This window comes from Callospermophilus lateralis, unplaced genomic scaffold, assembly GCF_048772815.1.
Source record: "Callospermophilus lateralis isolate mCalLat2 unplaced genomic scaffold, mCalLat2.hap1 Scaffold_183, whole genome shotgun sequence".
Taxonomy (NCBI): Eukaryota; Metazoa; Chordata; class Mammalia; order Rodentia; family Sciuridae; genus Callospermophilus; species Callospermophilus lateralis.
This window is the reverse complement of record NW_027512861.1, coordinates 1,990,599-2,011,604: the sequence shown is the minus strand read 5'-3', so window position 1 is coordinate 2,011,604 and position 21,006 is coordinate 1,990,599. Positions and strand designations below refer to the sequence as shown.

General features: G+C 36.2%; 1 protein-coding gene across 11 annotated transcripts in view; it reads right to left on the bottom strand.

The window, feature by feature from the left end:
- LOC143390007 (3',5'-cyclic-AMP phosphodiesterase 4D-like) overlaps positions 1-21,006 on the bottom strand; it is a 224,630-nt gene that overhangs the window by 201,912 nt on the left and 1,712 nt on the right. For 8 of the 11 annotated variants that reach the window (XM_077108188.1, XM_077108190.1, XM_077108184.1 and 5 more), the window contains exons 1-2: positions 17,212-17,273; positions 2,092-2,185 (exon numbers count right to left, since the gene is read on the bottom strand). In XM_077108188.1, the coding sequence (XP_076964303.1) occupies positions 2,092-2,185; positions 17,212-17,256 (139 nt within the window). In that variant the 5' untranslated portion in view covers positions 17,257-17,273. Of the gene's footprint in view, positions 1-2,091; positions 2,186-15,539; positions 16,099-17,211; positions 17,274-21,006 lie in introns of those variants that run through there. The other 3 variants (XM_077108181.1, XM_077108182.1, XM_077108183.1) reach the window with 2 other exon arrangements.

Here is a 21,006-nt window from a genome sequence, read left to right as displayed (position 1 = left end):
TATTACTTCTTGTTCTGTTTGATTGCTGAGTTACTGTTGACTCTTATAGATTTATTTGATGCTTGGGAGGAAAGATATTAGAAGGGAAGGGAAGAAGTCACTAAAGAGAATGAGGGTAGGCAAGTAGAACTCAAGAAAGGGGAAATAAGAAAATTGTAAAGAGATGAAAAGACCAAAAAAAATAGGAAATAGGGGAACAAAGAAATTTTTTTAAAAGATAATAATGATAATAAAGAAATGAAAGTTAAAATAAAAAAATATTCATAACAATAAAAATTTTAAAAGGTTAAAAAATTAAAAACATAAAAAATAAAGAACAACAACCACAAAAAAGAAAATGCAAATGAAAGAAAAGAGAGAAAAAAAACGAATTTAAAAATAACAACAATAATAATAATAACAATAATAATAATAATAATAAATGCAGTCATAGAGTTCGATTAACTTCTCTTCCAGTAGGTGGTGCTGTGCCCACTGGATCAAGCTTCTCCTCTCAATAGGAGGGAACCAGTCACTGTGCAGCAGCTCTTCCTCCCAGACTGGACTGGTCTCCAATCCTGAGTGTCTAGGGCCTTCTGTTTTGTTTCCTCGAACCAGGCCCCGCTCACCTGTGACGCTCACCACAATCCTGGCTACACACCAGGTCTGCAGCTCCTGGGAGCCTTGTTTTCATTAGTGCCTGGGCACACTCTCTGTGCCGGACTCCCTCAGACCCTAAGTTTGTAGAGCTTGGGGCTTAGAACCCCCAGGGAATTTGATTACCTTCTGGTAGCCACACCCCCAGTTTCTGGTGCAAGAGACCTCAGTTGTCAGCACTGGTGGGAGCGGTAGCCGGGAGTCCCGCGCGGCGGTTTCCGCGCCTGCGCCGGCGCCACCTCTGGCGTCGCCACTCCCACACCGCGGCTCCCGCACCACTCCTGATTCCCTCGGTCTGGCTATCGCACTCACAGGAGAGCTGGGATGTTTCCTTAAGTTTTCCCCTCTGTTCTATAGCTGAAAGAGCTGCGATCAGTCAAAAACAGAGATGATGACGTCAGCTCTCCAAGATGGTGGCCGCTGGCTTCCTCTGTGGTCTGACTAATGTGGAGAATCAAATTGGATGGCTTCCTTCCCTGTCTCAAGCCCAGAATTCAGCTCTGAGTACAGTATTTGCACAGCTGGCGAGAGCCTGCAGGATCCGTAGTTCTGTATCTTTGCGTTGTTATCTCGTCATAGTTTCCCAGCGAGTACTGCAGACTCTGGCCACGGGGCGGTTTGCTGAATAGAGCAGCGTGACCCTCCATACGGACAAATCTCTCGCGTTTGCACACCAGTAGCTGATCCTTATGCAATGGAAATCCTTCCTCTAGGTTTCATAGCACCCCAATTTTGCTGGAAATTCCTAACAAGCTAGCTTTTAGCCATTCTACCTTGTCATTTTCCTGCTTAGTGACGCAGTACACGGGGGTGCTGCACTCCCTTCGGCGCCATCTTCCCACCCCCCTTGAAAGTAAATTTAAATCAAGGATTTGTTCAAATTACTGATTTTCACTTATTGGACTTTCTTTCTGCTGATGAGGTAGAGGGGCTGCCCCAGAACATCATACTTTCAGCTATTATTAGCACACTGTTCTTCAGCAGTTGCACTGTACTTGCTCACCAGATTGCCAGGCGTGGTATGCATTAGACAATGAAGTCATCAAGGGCGGGACTATTTCTAATTTATCATTAAGTACCTAGTGCCCAGCCAGGGAAGCATTTAAGAAAAATTTGTCAAATGCATGTGTAAAATATTTTATAGAATACATTGTGCTCTTCTGTATTATGAAAAAAAAGCTGTCTAGGGATGTAGCTCAGTGGTAAAATGTTTGCATGTGAGAAGACCTGAATTTAATCCCTGGCACTACTGAGTAAATAAAAAAATTTACTTTGTTACTTTATATATTCTAAGGCTTAGAAGTTTATAGTATCAAATTTTAAGATAATAAATACAAATGGAATTTTTGACACTTATTTGGTTTACAAAATGAGTTGGTGCTTCAATCCCTCTCCAAAAACCAACAAGCAAATAATTCAAAAGAAAAATTTTAAGCTGCATGGAGTTACTCTCACCTAAGAATGTGTTTGATATATACTCCGACACTTGGTTTCCAGACTGGCTCATTTCAGAGAGATGGGTGAGCTCCCGATTAAGCATCCTTTTAAACTGAAAAACCAAAGGGTAAAATGAAATAACAGAAGAGGAAATTTTAAGTGAAATAATATAAGCATATCCTGGGACACAGAAAGTTACATCCCCAAAATTTTAAATTGCCTTGACAATTTAGAGGAGAACTCTTCAACAGAATCTTCTGCAATCATAGGAAGGAACCATAATCTGTGTCGTTTGTGATAGTAGCTGCCAGGCACAGGTGGCTGCCACACACTTGAAATGTGGTCAATGTGAACAAGAAACAGAATTTTGGATTTCATATAATTATCCTCAATTTAAATAATGTGTCGCTGGTGGCTATGACATTGAATAGCACAGATTCTGACAATCAATGACAATTAATAGTAAAAACAATTATACACTTTAATTGTATTATTGGTATTTAGATAAAACTATAATTTATAAGCACACAAAAGTGTTTTCACATGACTAAGCATGGTATATTTTTATCATTTGGTTTATCATTACCAGAAATGAATATATAAATAATATTGGTCAAAGGTTAAATCTGATATTTTACCCCAAAGAAAACTTTAAAAGATTTTAGTACTTTTTGGGAATTGTGGAAAAATAAAACTTAAATAAATACTACATAATATATTCTTTAAAAATTTTTTTTCAAGTAAAAAGTACAAGGCTTATGGGGTTCTCAGCATTCACAGAATTTGACAACCCAATTCCCAAGTCATGAAACAACAAACAAAAACCCCATCAATTTTCTTTTCTTTTTTTTTTTTTATTTTTTTTTATTGGTTATTCAAAACATTACAAAGATTTCAGAATCACATCGGTTACACATCCACATTTTTACATAATACCATAATAGTAACTATTGTATTCTGCTACCTTTCCTATCCTCTACTATCCCCCCTCCCCTCCCCTCCCATCTTCTCTCTCTACCCCATCTACTGTAATTCATTTTTCTCCTTATTTTTTTCCCATTCCCCTCACAAACTCTTATATGTAATTTTGTATAACAATGAGGGTCTCCTTCCATTTCCAAGCAATTTCCCTTTTCTCTCCCTTTCCCTCCCACTTCATGACTCTGCTTACTGTTAATCTTTTCCTCCTGCTCTTCCTCCCTGCTCTGTTCTTGGTTGCTCTCATTATATCAAAGAAGACATTTGGCATTTGTTTTTTAGGGATTGGCTAGCTTCACTTAGCATAATCTGCTCTAGTGCCATCCATTTCCCTGCAAATTCCATGATTTTGTCATTTCTTAGTGCTGCGTAGTACTCCATTGTGTATAAATGCCACATTTTTTTTATCCATTCGTCTATTGAGGGGCATCGGGGTTGGTTCCACAGTCTAGCTATTGTGAATTGTGCTGCTATGAACATCGATGTGGCAGTATCCCTGTAGTACGCTCTTTTGAGGTCTTCAGGGAATAGCCCGAGAAGGGCAATAGCTGGGTCAAATGGTGGTTCCATTCCCAGCTTTCCCAGGAATCTCCATACTGCTTTCCATATTGGTCTCACCATTTTGCAGTCCCACCAGCAATGTATAAGAGTACCCTTTTCCCCACATCCTCGCCAGCACTTGTTATTGTTCGACTTCATAATGGCTGCCAATCTTACTGGAGTGAGATGGTATCTTAGGGTGGTTTTGATTTGCATTTCTCTGACTGCTAGAGATGGTGAGCATTTTTTCATGTACTTGTTGATTGATTGTATGTCCTCCTCTGAGAAGTGTCTGTTCAGGTCTTTGGCCCATTTGTTGATTGGGTTATTTGTTTTTTTATTGTTTAATTTTTTGAGTTCTTTGTATACTCTGGATATTAGGGCTCTATCTGAAGTGTGAGGAGTAAAAATTTGTTCCCATGATGTAGGCTCCCTATTTACCTCTCTTATTGTTTCTCTTGCTGAGAAAAAACTTTTTAGTTTAAGTAAGTCCCATTTGTTGATTCTTGTTTTTAACTCTTGTGCTATGGGTGTCCTATTAAGGAATTTGGAGCCCGACCCCACAATATGTAGATCGGAGCCAACCTTTTCATCTATCAGACGCATAGTCTCTGATTTGATATCAAGGTCCTTGATCCATTTTGAGTTAACTTTTGTGCATGGCGAGAGGAGGGGATTCAGTTTCATTTTATTGCATATGGATTTCCAGTTTTCCCAGCACCATTTGTTGAAGATGCTATCCTTCCTCCATTGCATGCTTTTAGCCCCTTTATCGAATATAAGATAGTTGTAATTTTGTGGATTGGTTTCTGTGTCCTCTATTCTATACCATTGGTCCACCCGCCTGTTTTGGTACCAGTACCATGCTGTTTTTGTTACTATTGCTTTGTAGTACAGTTTGAAATCTGGTATCGCTACACCTCCTGATTCACACTTCCTGCTTAGAATTGCTTTTGCTATTCTAGGTCTTTTATTTTTCCATATGAATTTCATGATTGCTTTATCTATTTCTACAAGAAATGCCGTTGGGATTTTGATTGGCATTGCATTGAACCTATAGAGAACTTTTGGTAATATTGCCATTTTGATGATGTTAGTTCTGCCTATCCATGAACAGGGTATATTTTTCCATCTTCTGAGATCTTCTTCTATTTCTCTCTTTAGGGTTCTGTAGTTTTCATTGTATAAATCTTTCACCTCTTTTGTTAGGTTGATTCCCGAGTATTTTATTTTTTTTGAGGATATTGTGAATGGGGTAGATGTCCTCATTTCCAGTTCAGAAGATTTGTCGCTGATATACAGGAATGCCTTTGATTTATGCGTGTTGATTTTATATCCAGCCACTTTGCTGAATTCATTTATTAGCTCTAGTAGTTTCTTTGTAGACCCTTTTGTGTCTTCTAGGTATAGGATCATATCATCCGCAAATAGTGATAATTTAAGTTCTTCTTTTCCTATTTTTATGCCTTTAATTTCTTTCGTCTGTCTAATTGCTCTGGCCAGTGTTTCAAGAACTATATTGAATAGAAGTGGTGAGAGAGGGCATCCCTGTCTTGTTCCAGATTTTAGAGGGAATGCCTTCAGTTTTTTTCCATTTAGAATGATGCTAGCCTGAGGCTTAGCATATATAGCTTTTATAATTTTGAGGTAAGTTCCTGTTATCCCTAGTTTTTCTAATGTTTTGAACATAAAGGGATGCTGTACTTTGTCGAATGCTTTTTCTGCGTCCACCGAGATGATCATATGGTTCTTATCTTTAAGTCTATTGATGTGGTGAATAACATTTATTGATTTCCGTATATTGAACCAGCCTTGCATCCCAGGGATGAATCCTACTTGATCATGGTGCACAATCTTTTTGATATGTTTTTGTATACGATTTTCCAGAATTTTATTGAGGATTTTTGCATCTAAATTCATTAGGGATATTGGTCTGTAGTTTTCTTTCTTTGAGGTGTCCTTCTCTGGTTTGGGAATCAGGGTGATATTGGCCTCATAGAATGAATTTGGGAGTTCTCCCTCTTTTTCTATCTCCTGAAATAGATTATGGAGTATTGGTATTAGTTCCTCTTTAAATGTTTTGTAAAACTCTGCTGTATATCCATCCGGTCCTGGGCTTTTCTTGGTTGGTAGTCTTTTGATGGCTTCTTCTATTTCCTCCCTTGATATTGATCTGTTTAGGTTGTTTATATCTTCCTGATTCAATCTGGGTAGTTCATATGTCTCAAGGAATTTATCTATGCCTTCACTATCTTCTATTTTATTAGAGTATAGGGTTTCAAAATAATTTCTAATTATCGTCTGTATTTCTGAATTGTCTGTTGTGATGTTGCCTTTTTCATCTCGTAAGCTAGTAATTTGGGTTCTCTCTCTTCTTCTCTTTGTTAGTGTGGCTAGTGGTCTATCAATCTTATTTATTTTTTCAAAGAACCAACTTTTAGTTTTGTCAATTTTTTCGATTGTTTCTTTTGTTTCGATTTCATTGATTTCTGCTCTAATTTTAATTATTTCTTGCCTTCTACTGTATTTGCTGCTGATTTGTTCTTCTTTTTCTAAGGCTTTGAGGTGTAGTATGAGGTCATTTATTTGTTGGCTTTTCCTTCTTTTAAGGAATGAACTCCATGAAATGAATTTTCCTCTTAGTACTGCTTTCATAGTGTCCCAAAGATTTCGATATGTTGTATCTGAGTTTTCGTTTACCTCTAAGAATTTTTTAATTTCCTCTTTGATGTCTTCTGTAACCCTTTGTTCATTCAGTAGCATATTGTTTAATCTCCATGTGATGTAGGGTTTTTCCTTTCTCATTTTATTATTGATTTCCAATTTCATTCCATTATGATCAGATAAAATGCATGGTAGTATCTCAACTCCTTTGTAATTGCTAAGCTTTGCCCCGTGACATAATATATGGTCTATTTTTGAGAAGGATCCATGTGCTGCTGAGAAGAAAGTGTATCCGCTTGATGTTGGGTGGTATATTCTGTATATATCAATTAAGTCTAAGTTATTTATTGTATTATTGAGCTCTATGGTTTCTTTATTCAATTTTTGTTTGGAAGATCTGTCCATTGGTGAGAGAGGTGTATTAAAATCTCCCATGATTATTGTGTTGTGGTCTATTAGACTCTTGAACTTGAGAAGAGTTTGTTTGATGAACGTAGCTGCACCATTGTTTGGGGCATATATATTAATGATCGTCAAGTCTTGTTGGTGTATGGTTCCCTTGAGCAGTATGTATTGTCCTTGTTTATCCCTTTTGATTAACTTTGGTTTGAAGTCTATTTTATTTGATACAAGTATGGACACCCCTGCTTGCTTCCGGGGTCCGTATGAGTGATATGATTTTTCCCAACCTTTCACCTTCAGTCTGTGTATGTCTTTTCCTATCAGATGAGTCTCCTGTAGGCAGCATATTGTTGGATCTTTTTTTTTAATCCATTCTACTAGCCTATGTCTTTTGATTGGTGCATTTAAGCCATTAACATTTAGGGTTACTATTGAGATATGGTTTGTATTTCCAGCCATATTTGGTTATGTATGATACTTAACATGATTAGTTTTTCCTCTATGCTTAGTTTTTCCTTTATTGTACTACCTCCCGTTGTTGGTTTTCATTGTTATTTTTCATTTCCTCTTCCTGTAATGTTTTGCCAAGGATGTTTTGAAGAGCTGGTTTTCTAGCTGCAAATTCTTTTAACTTTTGCTTATCGTGGAAGATTTTTATTTCATCTTCAATCCTGAAGCTTAATTTCGCTGGATACATGATTCTTGGTTGGAACCCTTTTTCTTTCAGCGTTTGAAATATGTTGTTCCAGGATCTTCTAGCTTTCAGAGTCTGTGTTGAAAGATCAGCTGTTATCCTGATTGGTTTACCCCTAAATGTAATCTGCTTCCTCTCTCTTGTGGCTTTTAAGATTCTCTCTTTATTCTGTATGTTGGGCATCTTCATTATTATGTGTCTTGGTGTGGGTCTCTTATGATTTTGTATATTCGGTGTCCTGTAGGCTTCTAGTATTTGGATTTCTTTTTCATTCTTTAAGTCTGGGAAGTTTTCTAGTATTATTTCATTGAATAGATTACTCATTCCCTTGGTTTGGACCTCTGTACCCTCTTGTATCCCAATAACTCTTAGGTTTGGTTTCTTGATGTTATCCCATAATTCTTGGATGTTCTGCTCATGATTTCTTAACATTCTCGCTGAGCTGTCTATGTTCTTTTCAAGTTGAAAAACTTTGTCTTCGTTGTCTGAAGTTCTATCTTCCAAGTGTTCTACTCTGCTGGTAATACTCTCATTTGAGTTTTTAATTTGGTTTATTGTTTCCTGCATTTCCAGGATTTCTGTTTGTTTGTTTTTTATATCCTCTATCTCCTTATAGAGTTGATCTTTTGCTTCTTGGATTTGTTTATGTAATTCATTGCCAAAGTGATTTTTCATTGTCTGAATTTGATGAATAATGTCTTCCTTGAGACTCCAGATCATCTGAAGCATGTATATCCTGAACTCTTTGTCTGACATTCCATCAGCTGCAGATATTACCTCATCTAATGTTGAATTGACCTGTATTGTTTGTGGTCCTTTCTTTCCTTGTCTTTTCATACTGCTCATGATTCTTTCTAGCTTTGTGAAACTGTTGAGCTAATGTTTTTCCCCTTATATATTTGTATTGTTCTTGAATAGCTCCAATATCCCTCTTTTTCGGAGAAAAACAATGTTAACAGATCCCAATATCAACAGTACATTATCTAAGGACAAGTTTTCATTATTAATACATTTATAGTTAGATTCTAAGACTATAGATATTGGATTTAATTATTACTTAAGAATATATTCCTTAGTTTCATAAAAGGCGTACCATATCTGGTGGCATATAGAAAACTTAATTTCAGACGAAGGATGTTATACTTAAAGAGAAAGGAGTGAGGGAATGAGGTTAAACTAACTTAGCACCTTTGGAGAACTCTAACCACTCGACTGGTAATTTATGGAAGAATGTATAGACTCAACCTCCTATTTAGATAGTTACCCTATGTATAGATAGCAAAAGTTAGGAGATTGAAAGTGGTATAGAGAGAATATGAATTAAAAAAAAAAGAAAAGAAAAGAAATAACAAGGAAGAAAAGAGAAATAAGAGAAGGGAAAGGGAAGTAAGATAGAAATACAGAAAAAAAAATAGGGGGGAGGTGGGGTATATGCAATTCCTCTATATTATATTACTTTGGTAATTCAGTTGTTCATGCTCAGTTCTTGGTTTCACATATGTTGAAGTTGTGGAAGAGAGAGAAGAAAAGAGAAAGAGAGGAAAAAAAAAGTCTCTCAGAACACTGTTTTCCTTGCTTCCAGTAGGTGGCGTTGTCTATTCCTAGTTTGAGCCTCTGTATTCAGGGTGGTGGGTGTAGCCAGTGTGAAGGGAAATGAGCTTCCACCTGTATCTTCCCTACTCTAGTCTCTGAGATAGAAACCAGGTGCCTCTACAGTTGTTGTTTTGTGTTGATAGCTACAATCCCCAAAAGCTTGTGGGAAATATTTTGAGTTATTGCAACTAAGGGTGGGGGAGTTGGAAACCGGGTACCTGAATCAGCCGCAACTGTGCTGGTAGCCACACCCACTTTGATGGATTTTAAGGGTTGATGGGCTTCCTGGAGACTAGCGCTCAGGGCGGGCGAGACCGGACTTCCTCCTCCGGTCTGGCTGAGCGGCTGGCGCCTTCCTGCTCCGGTCTGGCTGGCGGCTGGCGCCTTCCTGCTCCGGTCTGGCTGGGCGGCTGGCGCCTTCCTGCTCCGGTCTGGCTGGGCGGCTGTCGCGGCTTCCTGCTCCGGTCTGGCTGGGCGGCTGTCGCGGCTTCCTGCTCCGGTCTGGCTGGGCGGCTGTCGCGGCTTCCTGCTCCGGTCTGGCTGGGCGGCTGTCGCGGCTTCCTGCTCCGGTCTGGCTGGGCGGCTGTCGCGGCTTCCTGCTCCGGTCTGGCTGGGCGGCTGTCGCGGCTTCCTGCTCCGGTCTCCCCCATCAATTTTCATTATTGTATTTTATTACTTTGCAACTTGTTTTACTAAAGCTACAGTGCTTGTTTTATCCAAAGACACCACGCGGCATTGCCAACATTTTCAAAAATTTGATACTTCCCTGCACATCCGCTGCTTTTTTAAAATAAAAATCTTTAATAAAATGTTTTTATTCTTTTACACTTAAACACATTTAAATTTTGTCTAATCATGTATGCTCAACAGTCATACATGGCTAGTGGCTAATATACAACTTAGAGATTTCTAAATGCATCCTTGGTTTATTACAATCTAATATATATAATGCATTTACTATTTCCAAAAAAAGATAGAACCTTAAAAATTTATACCCTTCCTGTTTTTTATGTTTTTATTGCAATTTATAAATACCATAACTATTATGCCCACTGTTTTTCAATTATATTTGGCCACATATTTGCCATTTAATTTTAGCTCATCATTTCTTCCTGCCTCAGTTTTTTTTCTTCTGTCAAATATTTGGTGCTTAAAGAACTACTTTTATATTTCTTTAAAGCAGGGGAATTGATGGCAAATTCTCTTATGTGTTCTCCTCTTCCTTGAAAGTATCTTTATTCATATTAGAAATTTTGAAGGCTAATATTGCTAGGTAAAAAATTCTAAGTTGACATCTATTTAACTTCAGCCTTTTTGAGTTGTTATTCTGCCTTTAGCTTCCACTGTAACTATTTTGAATGCTTTTCCTTTAAGGGTATTGCTTCCTGTTGAATCTGGACATTAAGTCTATGGCCATACAACCTTGAACATGTCCAACCTCACCTGTATCAGAATGTTAAGATTTTCTTTTGCCACCATTTCTAAAAAGGTATTCTATTAGGATCATAGATGTATTTATTCTTCCTTGAATACATCCTCTCTGGAGTTTTAGGATATTTTGTGTATCTTTGCCTTAATGTCTTTTGTCAACAGTGAAGATATTCAGCTAGCAGTTAACACCTCAGATATTTCTTCTAATATATTTTCTCCTTTCTCCTTCCCTCCAATCTGTGCCTCAAGTTTTATTATAAACACATTCTATATTATTTTTCCTTGTTGCTATTATTTTATATTTCTTTATTTCTGTGTGAATATATTCTACTTACTTTGCAACTTATTTTGATATGTATTCTGACACTTGGTTGCTATTATTTTATATATATATATATTATAATTAACATATAAATAAATATATTTATTGATATATATATTATTTTATATTTCTTTCTGTGTGAATATATTCTATTTACTTTGCAACTTATTTAGTTTCCTGTATACAATACTGTGTCATTTCTAATATGATCACAAACTCATTTAATCTTAATATCCATACATATAGCAACTCAACTGTTGGAGTACCATACCCTTAAGCATCTTTAGACACTACTCTTGGCATTTTCATTCCCCTTAGGTCATCTCTTAATAAAGAATTGACAGTACTGACATAGTAGTCGCTTCTTAACATGTCTTCCTTTGACTTTGAAAACAGCCAAAATAGGCTTTTTAAATATGCTTTTAATATTTCTCTTAACATAGAGAAACAATATATTTTTCAATATATAAAGTAACTGCAATTAGATACTTGACCAAAGCCAGATACATCATTCCTTATCTTTAGCAGCCTTTAAGTGGTGGAGCTTCACTAGAAATTCTCATTTAAGTCTGGAGAAGAGCAGTGAATTTATCTTTTAGAAATGTTTGAAATGCAATTATTTCTCAGTGTTGAATTAGCTTATTTAGAATATTCAAAATGTACTGCTTCTCTACATAATTGTTACAAAGATGATCTAACTCAATGTAGTTAAATCTCTCCAAAAGTCAATCTTATTGATCATCTAAATTAGGCATAAGGATTGAACTCTCCCTACTAAGTACTGCAGAAGGTCATAACAACAACAAATCAATAAACTGCTGGACACAGTAATGCATTCTAGCACTGCTGGCTGTCAAAAACGAACTGGTCAAGATAAATACAAGTTATAGTTGTCAATTCACAGGTCTAGGAACCTTATTCTCAAACTCAGGAACACAATGGTTACCTTCTTACTCTAGTTTCTTTTTGTAACTTCTTGTTAATTATAAAATGCACATGTGATAGGAAACCCAGAATACTATACAGAAGAAAGCAAGAAACCATGTAAATCCATTGCTTAGAAATAATCGCAATCAGTTATATGTTCTTCTATGCCCTTTTTTAACCTCTGTGAGATTTTTCAATTAAAAATTGGCATCATATAACATAAAACATGGTTGCTTCTTGTTTTCACTTAGCATTTTATAGTATCATCTACTAGAAAGGCCTTCTAAGAATATTTGTAAGATGTTTGCAATACTGTTCAATTATTTTTCTGTCCATCTTATTAAATTATGTATCCTTGAGTAAATTATGGGTTACTGATTAATTAAGCTAATGGAAAGTGTCTTTTATTTAGTCTGGCACATAATAGTCACTTAACTTATTTGAGTTCTTTTTCCTAGCCCTCTTTTTGATACTCAGTTCCTATTTTTGTGTATTTTTAAATTGATATTAATTTTTATGATTGAAGAACATGCACTTGAAGAACTTGATTATAGGTATGACTAGCTAGCCACCTCTTTATCCAATCCCACAAAAGAATTTAAGAAAAAGACATAGAGAAAACTATGTTCAAAAACATACTATATCATAGATAATCTCACATTGGAGAGTGGACAACACATCTTGCTTTACAGATGAAATCCACCTTTGAAAACACCCATTAAATAGAAACACACACACACACACACACACACACACACACACACACACACACACACTTAAAGGACAGTCTGCTATTAACATTTGAAGCATGCATTCAAGTAAGTATCTCTTTGACTAGACATTGTCCCTGTCATAAGCTGCAAGTTGCTATAATCACAAAGTCCTTTTATGTAAAAGGTGTGAAATAGGCAGTACTTTCAGCCTCTGCCAGCTCCTCAGCAGTCCGTACAGAGAAGGTGTCCACCTGCACTTTGTCAATGTAACTAAACACTAAATCTTCTGGGGCAAGTGGAAAAAATAGATGAGGATCCAGGTATTCACAGACCCATCTTCTAATTTGTGCACAAGCTCTAACTTAGAAGGAATATATTGCCATATGCACAAATAGAAAAATATTTGTTACCTGCAAATTTGGGACACAAATTACTGATGCATAATTTTTCTGGTGATTAAAATATATAATTCATCAAAATTGCCAGTTATTACAGATAAATAAAGCAAAAAATGCCAGAGAATCTATTGTGTAGACTGAATAAATGAGACTGCTTATTCCATTGGATATTTCACATCACACACATTATGCCCAGACTATTCTTTTGTTTTTGTTCAAAACAGAAAATCCTGGGTTGGAGAAATCCATTATCACACATCTGTCTCTCTACCAAGGTTTGAAAGGTGCTCCAAAAAAGTCAATATTTAATTTTATCATAATTATAACTGACAGTATTTGAAGCAACCTCTCTCTTCCCAAAGGAAAGAATTGTGAGGGATTTCCTACAGAGTACTGTCAAAGAATCCATTAAGTTAAAACATAAGGATATTTCCTAAAAGGAATAAAAATCATTTTACTATTTGGCTATTACACAAAACTTTCAATCCAGGGAAACTAAATTAATAACCACAAAAATCACCACAATTGCTTTCTCAACTATTAGCTGATCTTACCAATTGATTTTGGAGTGTATAGCCTGATGTACTAAAGAACCATATACTAAAGAATTCAACAAAAATTTTAAAATCTAAGTAGAATTTCTCTTATTTTGAGATAACTCTGTAACATTTAGTAAAATAACTACATAAAAATTACCATGACTGGGGAAAAAATGATGATTTTAAAAGTTAATAAAATGTATTCTTCTTGAAATATCATATTTCTTGATTAATAGATTTAAAAGACACAAAACACTGAACTGATTTTCAATTAAAAAATGGTTGCAATTTAATTGAGCATTTAGTTATTTTTAAAGTAGCCTCTAAATATTTCCTGCTTGGGAATTTCTTGTTAGTTTTTAATTAAGTAATTAGAAAATAAAACAGAATCATGGTTGCAATGAAGAAAAACATGAGGAAGATTTCTAAATCCTTTGTTTTCATTAAGCATCAGAATATCTGTTAGTAGCATTTAAAAGGCTTAAAGGAAAGTGAAAATGCAAATCTGAATGGTGTGTTTTACATTTCAGAATTACAGTTCTATGGTTTACATTCAAGATTGTATTTAAGTTCTATATTTAAGATTTTTAGGGCTGGGGCTGTAGCTTAGTGGCAGAGCGCTTGCCTAGCATGGGTGAGGCACTGGGTTCAATCCTCAGCACCAAATAAAAATAAATAAATAAAGGCAATAGGTCCATACACAGCTCCAAAAACAAAAACCTTTAAAAAAAGATTAAGAAAACAAATTATGTCCATCTCATTCCACCATCCTTACCCTAAGTACATGTATGAAGATATGAATGGTGTGACTCCACTTTGTGTACAACCAGAGAAATGAAAAATTGTACTCTATATGTGTGCTATGAATTGGAATTCATTCTGCTGCCATGTATAAAAATTAGAATAAATAAATAAATTAAAGAAACAAAAATATAATTAAAATATTTTAAAATATAGTCCTCTGAAATCCTGAATCATGCCACTGTGCTACTGGATATATAATATATATATTACATATCCTCCTAGTATACATACAAGAAGGTGGTACAGCTAAAACAGAAAGAAAATGCTTATATTTAGCTATAATTTTCTGCTAAAAAATCATTTAATTTGCTGTTCTGTGACAAGTTTGGAATACATCAGTATCAAAAGCTACTTAATTTAAATTGGCTGCATAAAAATAAAATCTTCAAAATGCATAAGACCATGTCTGTATATTTAGATTCTTGGAAGTATTGTTCATATCCAAAATATAAACATGAAGCCTTCAAAAAAATGATTCAAATATGAACTGGCTAAAAGCTAAGAGATAAATTGAGGAGTGAGGGGGGTTGGTTATGGGTGTTTTTTTGTGTGTTACATTTTATACTTTTCTGTATTTAAAAAAAGTAGCCAGGAAATGCTTAGCAGAATTCACATAATGAAAATCTATATATTTAAAAACATTTAAAAAATCTGGATCATCCATAAATTTAAATATTTAAATATTTTCTAAAAATTCAAGAAAATCTCAAAAGTAAAGGGGGAAATGTCCTTTAAAATAATCAAAGAAACAGATAAAATATTTCAAACTTCAAGTCCTTAAAGTAATGGAAAAATGAATCTTTAAAAATGTGTGCAATTGCCTCAATAATCAAGGATGAGCCTCACTTTCTGAAGTGATACTTCACCCAGAACTGAACTAAGTTTTTCTACCTTTCACAACCATCATGGAGGTAGAACACCATGCTATCATTACCACAGAGCAGGCAAAAAGCTTGCTAAATATGAACACATTCTTATTAAATTCAGTGTATTAATTCACTTCTTGAGATTAACAAAAGCATCATCATCATACAAACTTTTTAAATAATTTTACACTAAGATAATCAATTTTTATTTGAGACAAATATCAGTTAAATATTCAATGTCAATTTTTAATGTCATCTAGAGTTGTATATCCAAAGATGGAAAAAAATATCTTTGTCATTTTAAGTAGTACAGGCATTTAGCAAGAGCCATAAATTAACTGTATAAACATAAAGTGTTACATGTTAATTGGAATCCATAAATCAGAATAGGAAATTTGGCTAAAAAATTATTTGCAAATGAATTTATTTAATTACCTTGATATTTTAAAGCACAATACAAACTTATATCATATGACAAACAGAAGAATCACACACCCCTTGTGTTTTAGTCCCTAAATTTCTCTTAATCTTCTACAAAAGATAAGAAAAAAGGCAAAACCTTTTTCTTTTTAATATGGTCTTTCATCCTCCTTACCTTCATTGAAGTGTTCAGCCTTGTTTGATCACTCTTAACACTTTCCCTGAACTCCCAGGGTCCTGAACTTCTTTTCTTTCCACTGCTCTGACCATCCCTTCTTTGCCTTCTTCTATTAATCCCCTAACTCAGGATCTCCACAGACTCTCTCCCAGGCCTACACTCTTGAATGACTACTTCTAAGTTGAACATTAGTACTGTATTTCCAAAAATATAATACTCTTCCCTTTCAAATGTCCTGCCAGTCACGTCAAACTTTTTCAAAACTATGAAACATTTTTCTATTTAAAGTAGTTCTTATCATAACTAACTCCCATTGCAGTCAGGGCGCCCATGTTGCTTCCAGTGTCTCAGATGAAATCCGTGACTCCTATCATCCAATAGGTGTCTCATGTGAGTCACACACTGTCACACATAAATCATCTAACTGAATCCTCGAGTAACCCTGACATGTTCCCCTCTACCACATTACCTTCTCTCCTTCACCCAACATTGTGACCAAGTCCTATCTTTCATAAAATGCTACTACTTTCCTTTTGTTCCTTTCTATTCCCACTTCCTTCATATCAATCCAAATACTTAAAAGAGTAAAATAGAAAATACCTTCAATTTCCTTCCCTCCAGTCTCTCATTTCCACATAAACAAGACACTTTAAGAGAAAAAATGAATTTCCCAAATTCACCCAGCACCTGGACTCTAATCCTAACTTCTAAATTGGTTAGTGCAGCAGCTAATCTGCAAAAGACTCCTAATGAGTCACACCACTCCACTATGCTGAATCTGTCCTGGCTTGTATACCCACATGATGATGCATGACTGCTGAGGCTAAGTCACAGAGGCCTTGAGCTTTCACCTTGCTTTCTTTTTGAATTTGCTATTGGAATCCCTGGGTTGATATGTAGGAAAGTATGGTGTGGGGGATATGGAGAGATTGTGCCTGCCTAAAAACAAGCACACACATCTGCCCAGTCACCAACCAGACGAGAGATGAAGAAGCCATCCTGGTCATGCAGCCCAGCTTAGCTTTCAGATGACTCCAGCCCCATCCACTACCTCACTGCAACCACAAAGGACCCCAAATAAGAATGTCTAGCCATGCCCACAAAATCATGAAAACTAGTAAAAATAAATTGTATTTCAAGTTTGAAGTGATTTATTATATAGCAATCAATAGTCAGAACAGTTAGGAGGATTAAATGAAATGTGTAACTCTACATCATGTACAACTAGACAAATGAGAAGTTATACTCTATTTATGTATGATGCATCAAAATGCATTCTACCCTCACACATAACTAATTAGAATAAAATAATAAAATAATATATGCAAAGCACTTGAAATAATGATATATAATAAAACAAATAGATATCAGATGATATTGATAACAATAATTCCATTATCATACCAACATTTTTAAAATATTATCTTAGTTTTAGACAGACACAATATCATTATATTATCTGTTTTTATTTGAACCCAGTGCCTCACACATGCAAGGCAAATGCTCTACCAACTAAGCTACCACCCCAGCCCCATACCATCATGTTTTAACTCTCAGATTACTACTTCTTTTCTTAATATACCTTGTTTTCTTTCATCTGCATCATGTCACTCTGTGTCTCAGATCTGAAATTCTGTCATTGAATTTCCACTATTTTCTTGTTTCTGACCTTTCCCCCTCCAGGGCCATGCTGATTTTCATTGCCAGACCTCATTTCCTCAAATCCAGCCTCAGCCTGTAACTTCAAAGCTAGTAACCTACCACCTACTTCCTTCCATCTACATTCCTCTGTGGGATCCAGATTGCTGCTCCTAATCCCTAAATGCAAAACTGTTTTCAGCTGCTTGTTCTGTCCCTGGAAGGCTAGAATTCCACCTGTCTCTTGGACCAGCAGCCCCCATTTCCCTATCTTTACTAGCTCCCTCCTCCTTCCACTCTGCCTGCCTCAAACCAGCCCTTCAAAGTCAGATTTCAGTTATTCAAGTATGTGTCAAACATAACTTATTATCCTTTATTCACCCCTTCATATAAAAAATACTTTTTACTAGGCTCCTACTATATGCCAACCACTGTCCCACATGCTGGGGGACACAGTATAAACAAAACACATTTTCCTACCTGGAGCTTACATGCAACAACTAAGATAGCAAGACAAAACACACCACAGGATGATAAGGGCTATGGAGAAAGAGAAAGGAGAGGGAGGCAATGAAGTGTTAGGACACAGGGGATCAGGGAAGCCTCTCTGAGATGATGGTCATCCAGAGATCTGGAGCAAGGTAATCACCCAGAGCCCTGGGAGGGGGATCCAGGCTAGGGGCACACCCAGAGCAAAGACCTCCAGGCAGCAGCACACGCAGTGGTGAGCTCCCAATGCGTATCACCCCCTATCATTTAAATCCAAGTCATACTTCAAAGTGGTTCTCAGCAAGCTCAGGTTCACTGCCCTGACTCCTTGTTATCTATCCGCCAGTCGATTTTATTCTTTGACAAGCGTCAAGTTAACATTTTCTTTTTACAACAAATATTTCTTGTATCCTGAATTGAAATTCTTAATGACAATTCCTATGAATATACTTTGCTAAATATAGGCACACAGACTAAATACTCCCTACGTAGATAATCTTTCAAAAATTAAGTAGAATGGTTTATGTCAGTAACATAAGGAGAAGTAAAAGAATTTATATTGAATAATACAAAACATAAATATTGTATACAACCATATTAAAAAATTATTAGAAGTTTAGATCTTACTATTCCTGTCTAGCTATGACCTTCAGGGACTTATTTAAATGTTTCATGCTTCAATTTAGTCATCTGGAAAATGAGAGTAGTTTCCACCTCATAGGGTTGCTGTAGGAATTAAATCAGTGCATATAATCGAAGCACTTGGAACAGTAAAAGCTACGTAAGTGTTCACTGTGATTTCTCTGATATGTAAGATGGCCATGAAAGTTACAGCAGGATGAAAATGAACACACAGAAATTATATTAGGAAGACTGTGTTTTTCTCCTGAAATGGTTAGGATTATTCTTGGAAGCCGTCATATATAACCAAGTACAAACGTCCCTTAACATGATGCTGTTGCTGCATTACTGAAGAGCTAGTGTGGATAAAACCATGTAAAAATATTTCATGTGTGCATGTAAAAAGGAGCTGGGTTCTAGGCTCAGATTATTATAAGGGTGTTTTTCATTTACATAAACAGCTGCTGGGACTTTCATCTACATGAACAGCTGGAAGTCCTGTGGGTGGGACAGAGCAATCCTTCATGGCAAAGGACTTTCCTATGGACTTCAGGATGTCCAGTCTCCCTCTGCTCACCAGAGAAGCACCCCACACTGTGTTCCCCAAATTTTCTGAATATTCCAGTGTTAAGAATCTCTGTTCTAGTTGTTTCTATTGCCCTGAGTTTAGCCTCCACAATCAGAAGGTAGAATCATTGAGAGAAAATATATATCTTACTCTTTTTCTATATTTCTTGAGGTAGTTAATGATCACAAACACAAAAAGGTTGTTCACTGATACAGAAGCAAAAATCAGCAACATTTTTAACCACCTATAGGAGATAGGAAAGGATCAGAGGTGTTACCCTCAGCAATGTCACTGAAAACATATAAAACAAATTATATATGGCAAAACAACAGAACCTGTCTTAAAAAATGATCCCAAAATGATCCCCTGCTTCTGACTGTCCACTGCCCATTCTCTTGCTGAACACAATGGTGTCTCCATTCCACAGATTGCCATCAGCAACAACATGCACTAATGCTCAGATACGTGTCAAATTTGAGTTGATTCAACTATAAATCCCTAATATGCTGCCAGAAGATTACTGCAAGTGTTAAGTAAAAAGTACCAAGGAAGATTTCCATATTTCAAGGGAATAAGAAGTCTTTTTTAAGCTCCAAGCTAAATTAAAACTCATTTTTATTTTTTCCCATTACACAAAACAGACTAGAAGCTTGTTCCTACTGCCATGGTAGGAAGAACTTGGGGAGGATTCTAGACAATGCAGAAGAGAAATTCAGATGGATCCAGAAGGTGCAACTCTTACTGTCAGATTTGACTTCTGTGGATTTTAAACTGTCTCAAGTTATTAGACATCTATTATGCAATGAGAGTTTTATATACCTCATTTCTTATCTTTGCAACATCTCAGTAAGATAGATACTCTGCCCATTTTAAAGTCAAAAGATGGACGTTCTTAAACACTTGATAACTTGCCTCATGGGTGACAGCTGAGGCAAACCCAGTCCTCTTTCTGCCTTTGCTCACCATGGTCTGTGATGGTTCATCATCTAAAAGGCTGATGCAAGCTCTATGATCATTTATAGGAATCCAGGAGCAAATTCTTTTACCCTCAATTCTTCTGCTGAATCTACAGCATCTTGAATGAAAGAGCCATGGTTACTATCTCTGTGGTCCCATCTCCAGACAGGGTGGATCCTACCAGCTAATGGAGTTAGGAAATTGTGCCCAGATATGCAGCCCCACCTGAGTGAGACATGGCTGTATTTGGGAATGCACTATGAACCAGACAAGGATGGGCTCTCATGCAGAGTGGTGGCAACACATTCAGAAAAGGAACTGAGGACCAGAAATTCCTGACAATGCAGTTTGAGGGGCAGCACCACAGCTAGAATTCAGATTTCTAGTTGTAATCTGCCGCTCTTGAACATGCAAATGGCTTATAAACATAGATGTTGAAACATAAAAAAAAAACAACTTTCCATCAGCATTCACTTCCCTGTTCCTAATAATTCTTTTGAGAATCACTACATCCCACTCTTCTTCTTCATTTTCTCAGTCCTTAATAGACACTCAGAGCAATCAGCAAGCTCTCTGGAGTATTTCAGGATACTTAAAATTCTATGGATGAAGTTGAATCCTTGACATATTAACATATGGCTGGCATCATTGACTTTAGAACACTGGTGGAGACAGAAAAGCCACAGTTTTTAATAGGGAGAAAGAAAAACCAAAACATGAGGTAATTGGGGTTCAGAGAAGTCAAGTGTCTTGCTCAAGGTCACAAAGCCAGAAAGTAGTAGTGCCAAAGTTTAAAATCAGGCTGTCTGGCTTCCGCCCAAAACAGTATTTCACAAGACAAACACAGAAAGTCAAGTACTGTATGTTCTCCCTTCTGTGTGGAAACTAAAAAAAGACCTGAAAGTAGAATAGTGATCACCAGGGACTAGTGAGGGGAGGATGGGGTGGTGGTGAGAAATGGATGATTTGGTCAGTGCAGGATATATGTATGTGTGTATGGAAATATCATACCAGACTCCATTGACATGTACAATTAATATATGTTAATAAAAAACAGCATTTCGGACTTTGTTTTATGTTTATCCCAGAGTCTACACTAAAGGTCTATTAATATAATCAATTCTAAGCTAAATATTATATTATTGTACTTGAAATATTTAAGAAATATTAAGATAAACATATATTCTCTTA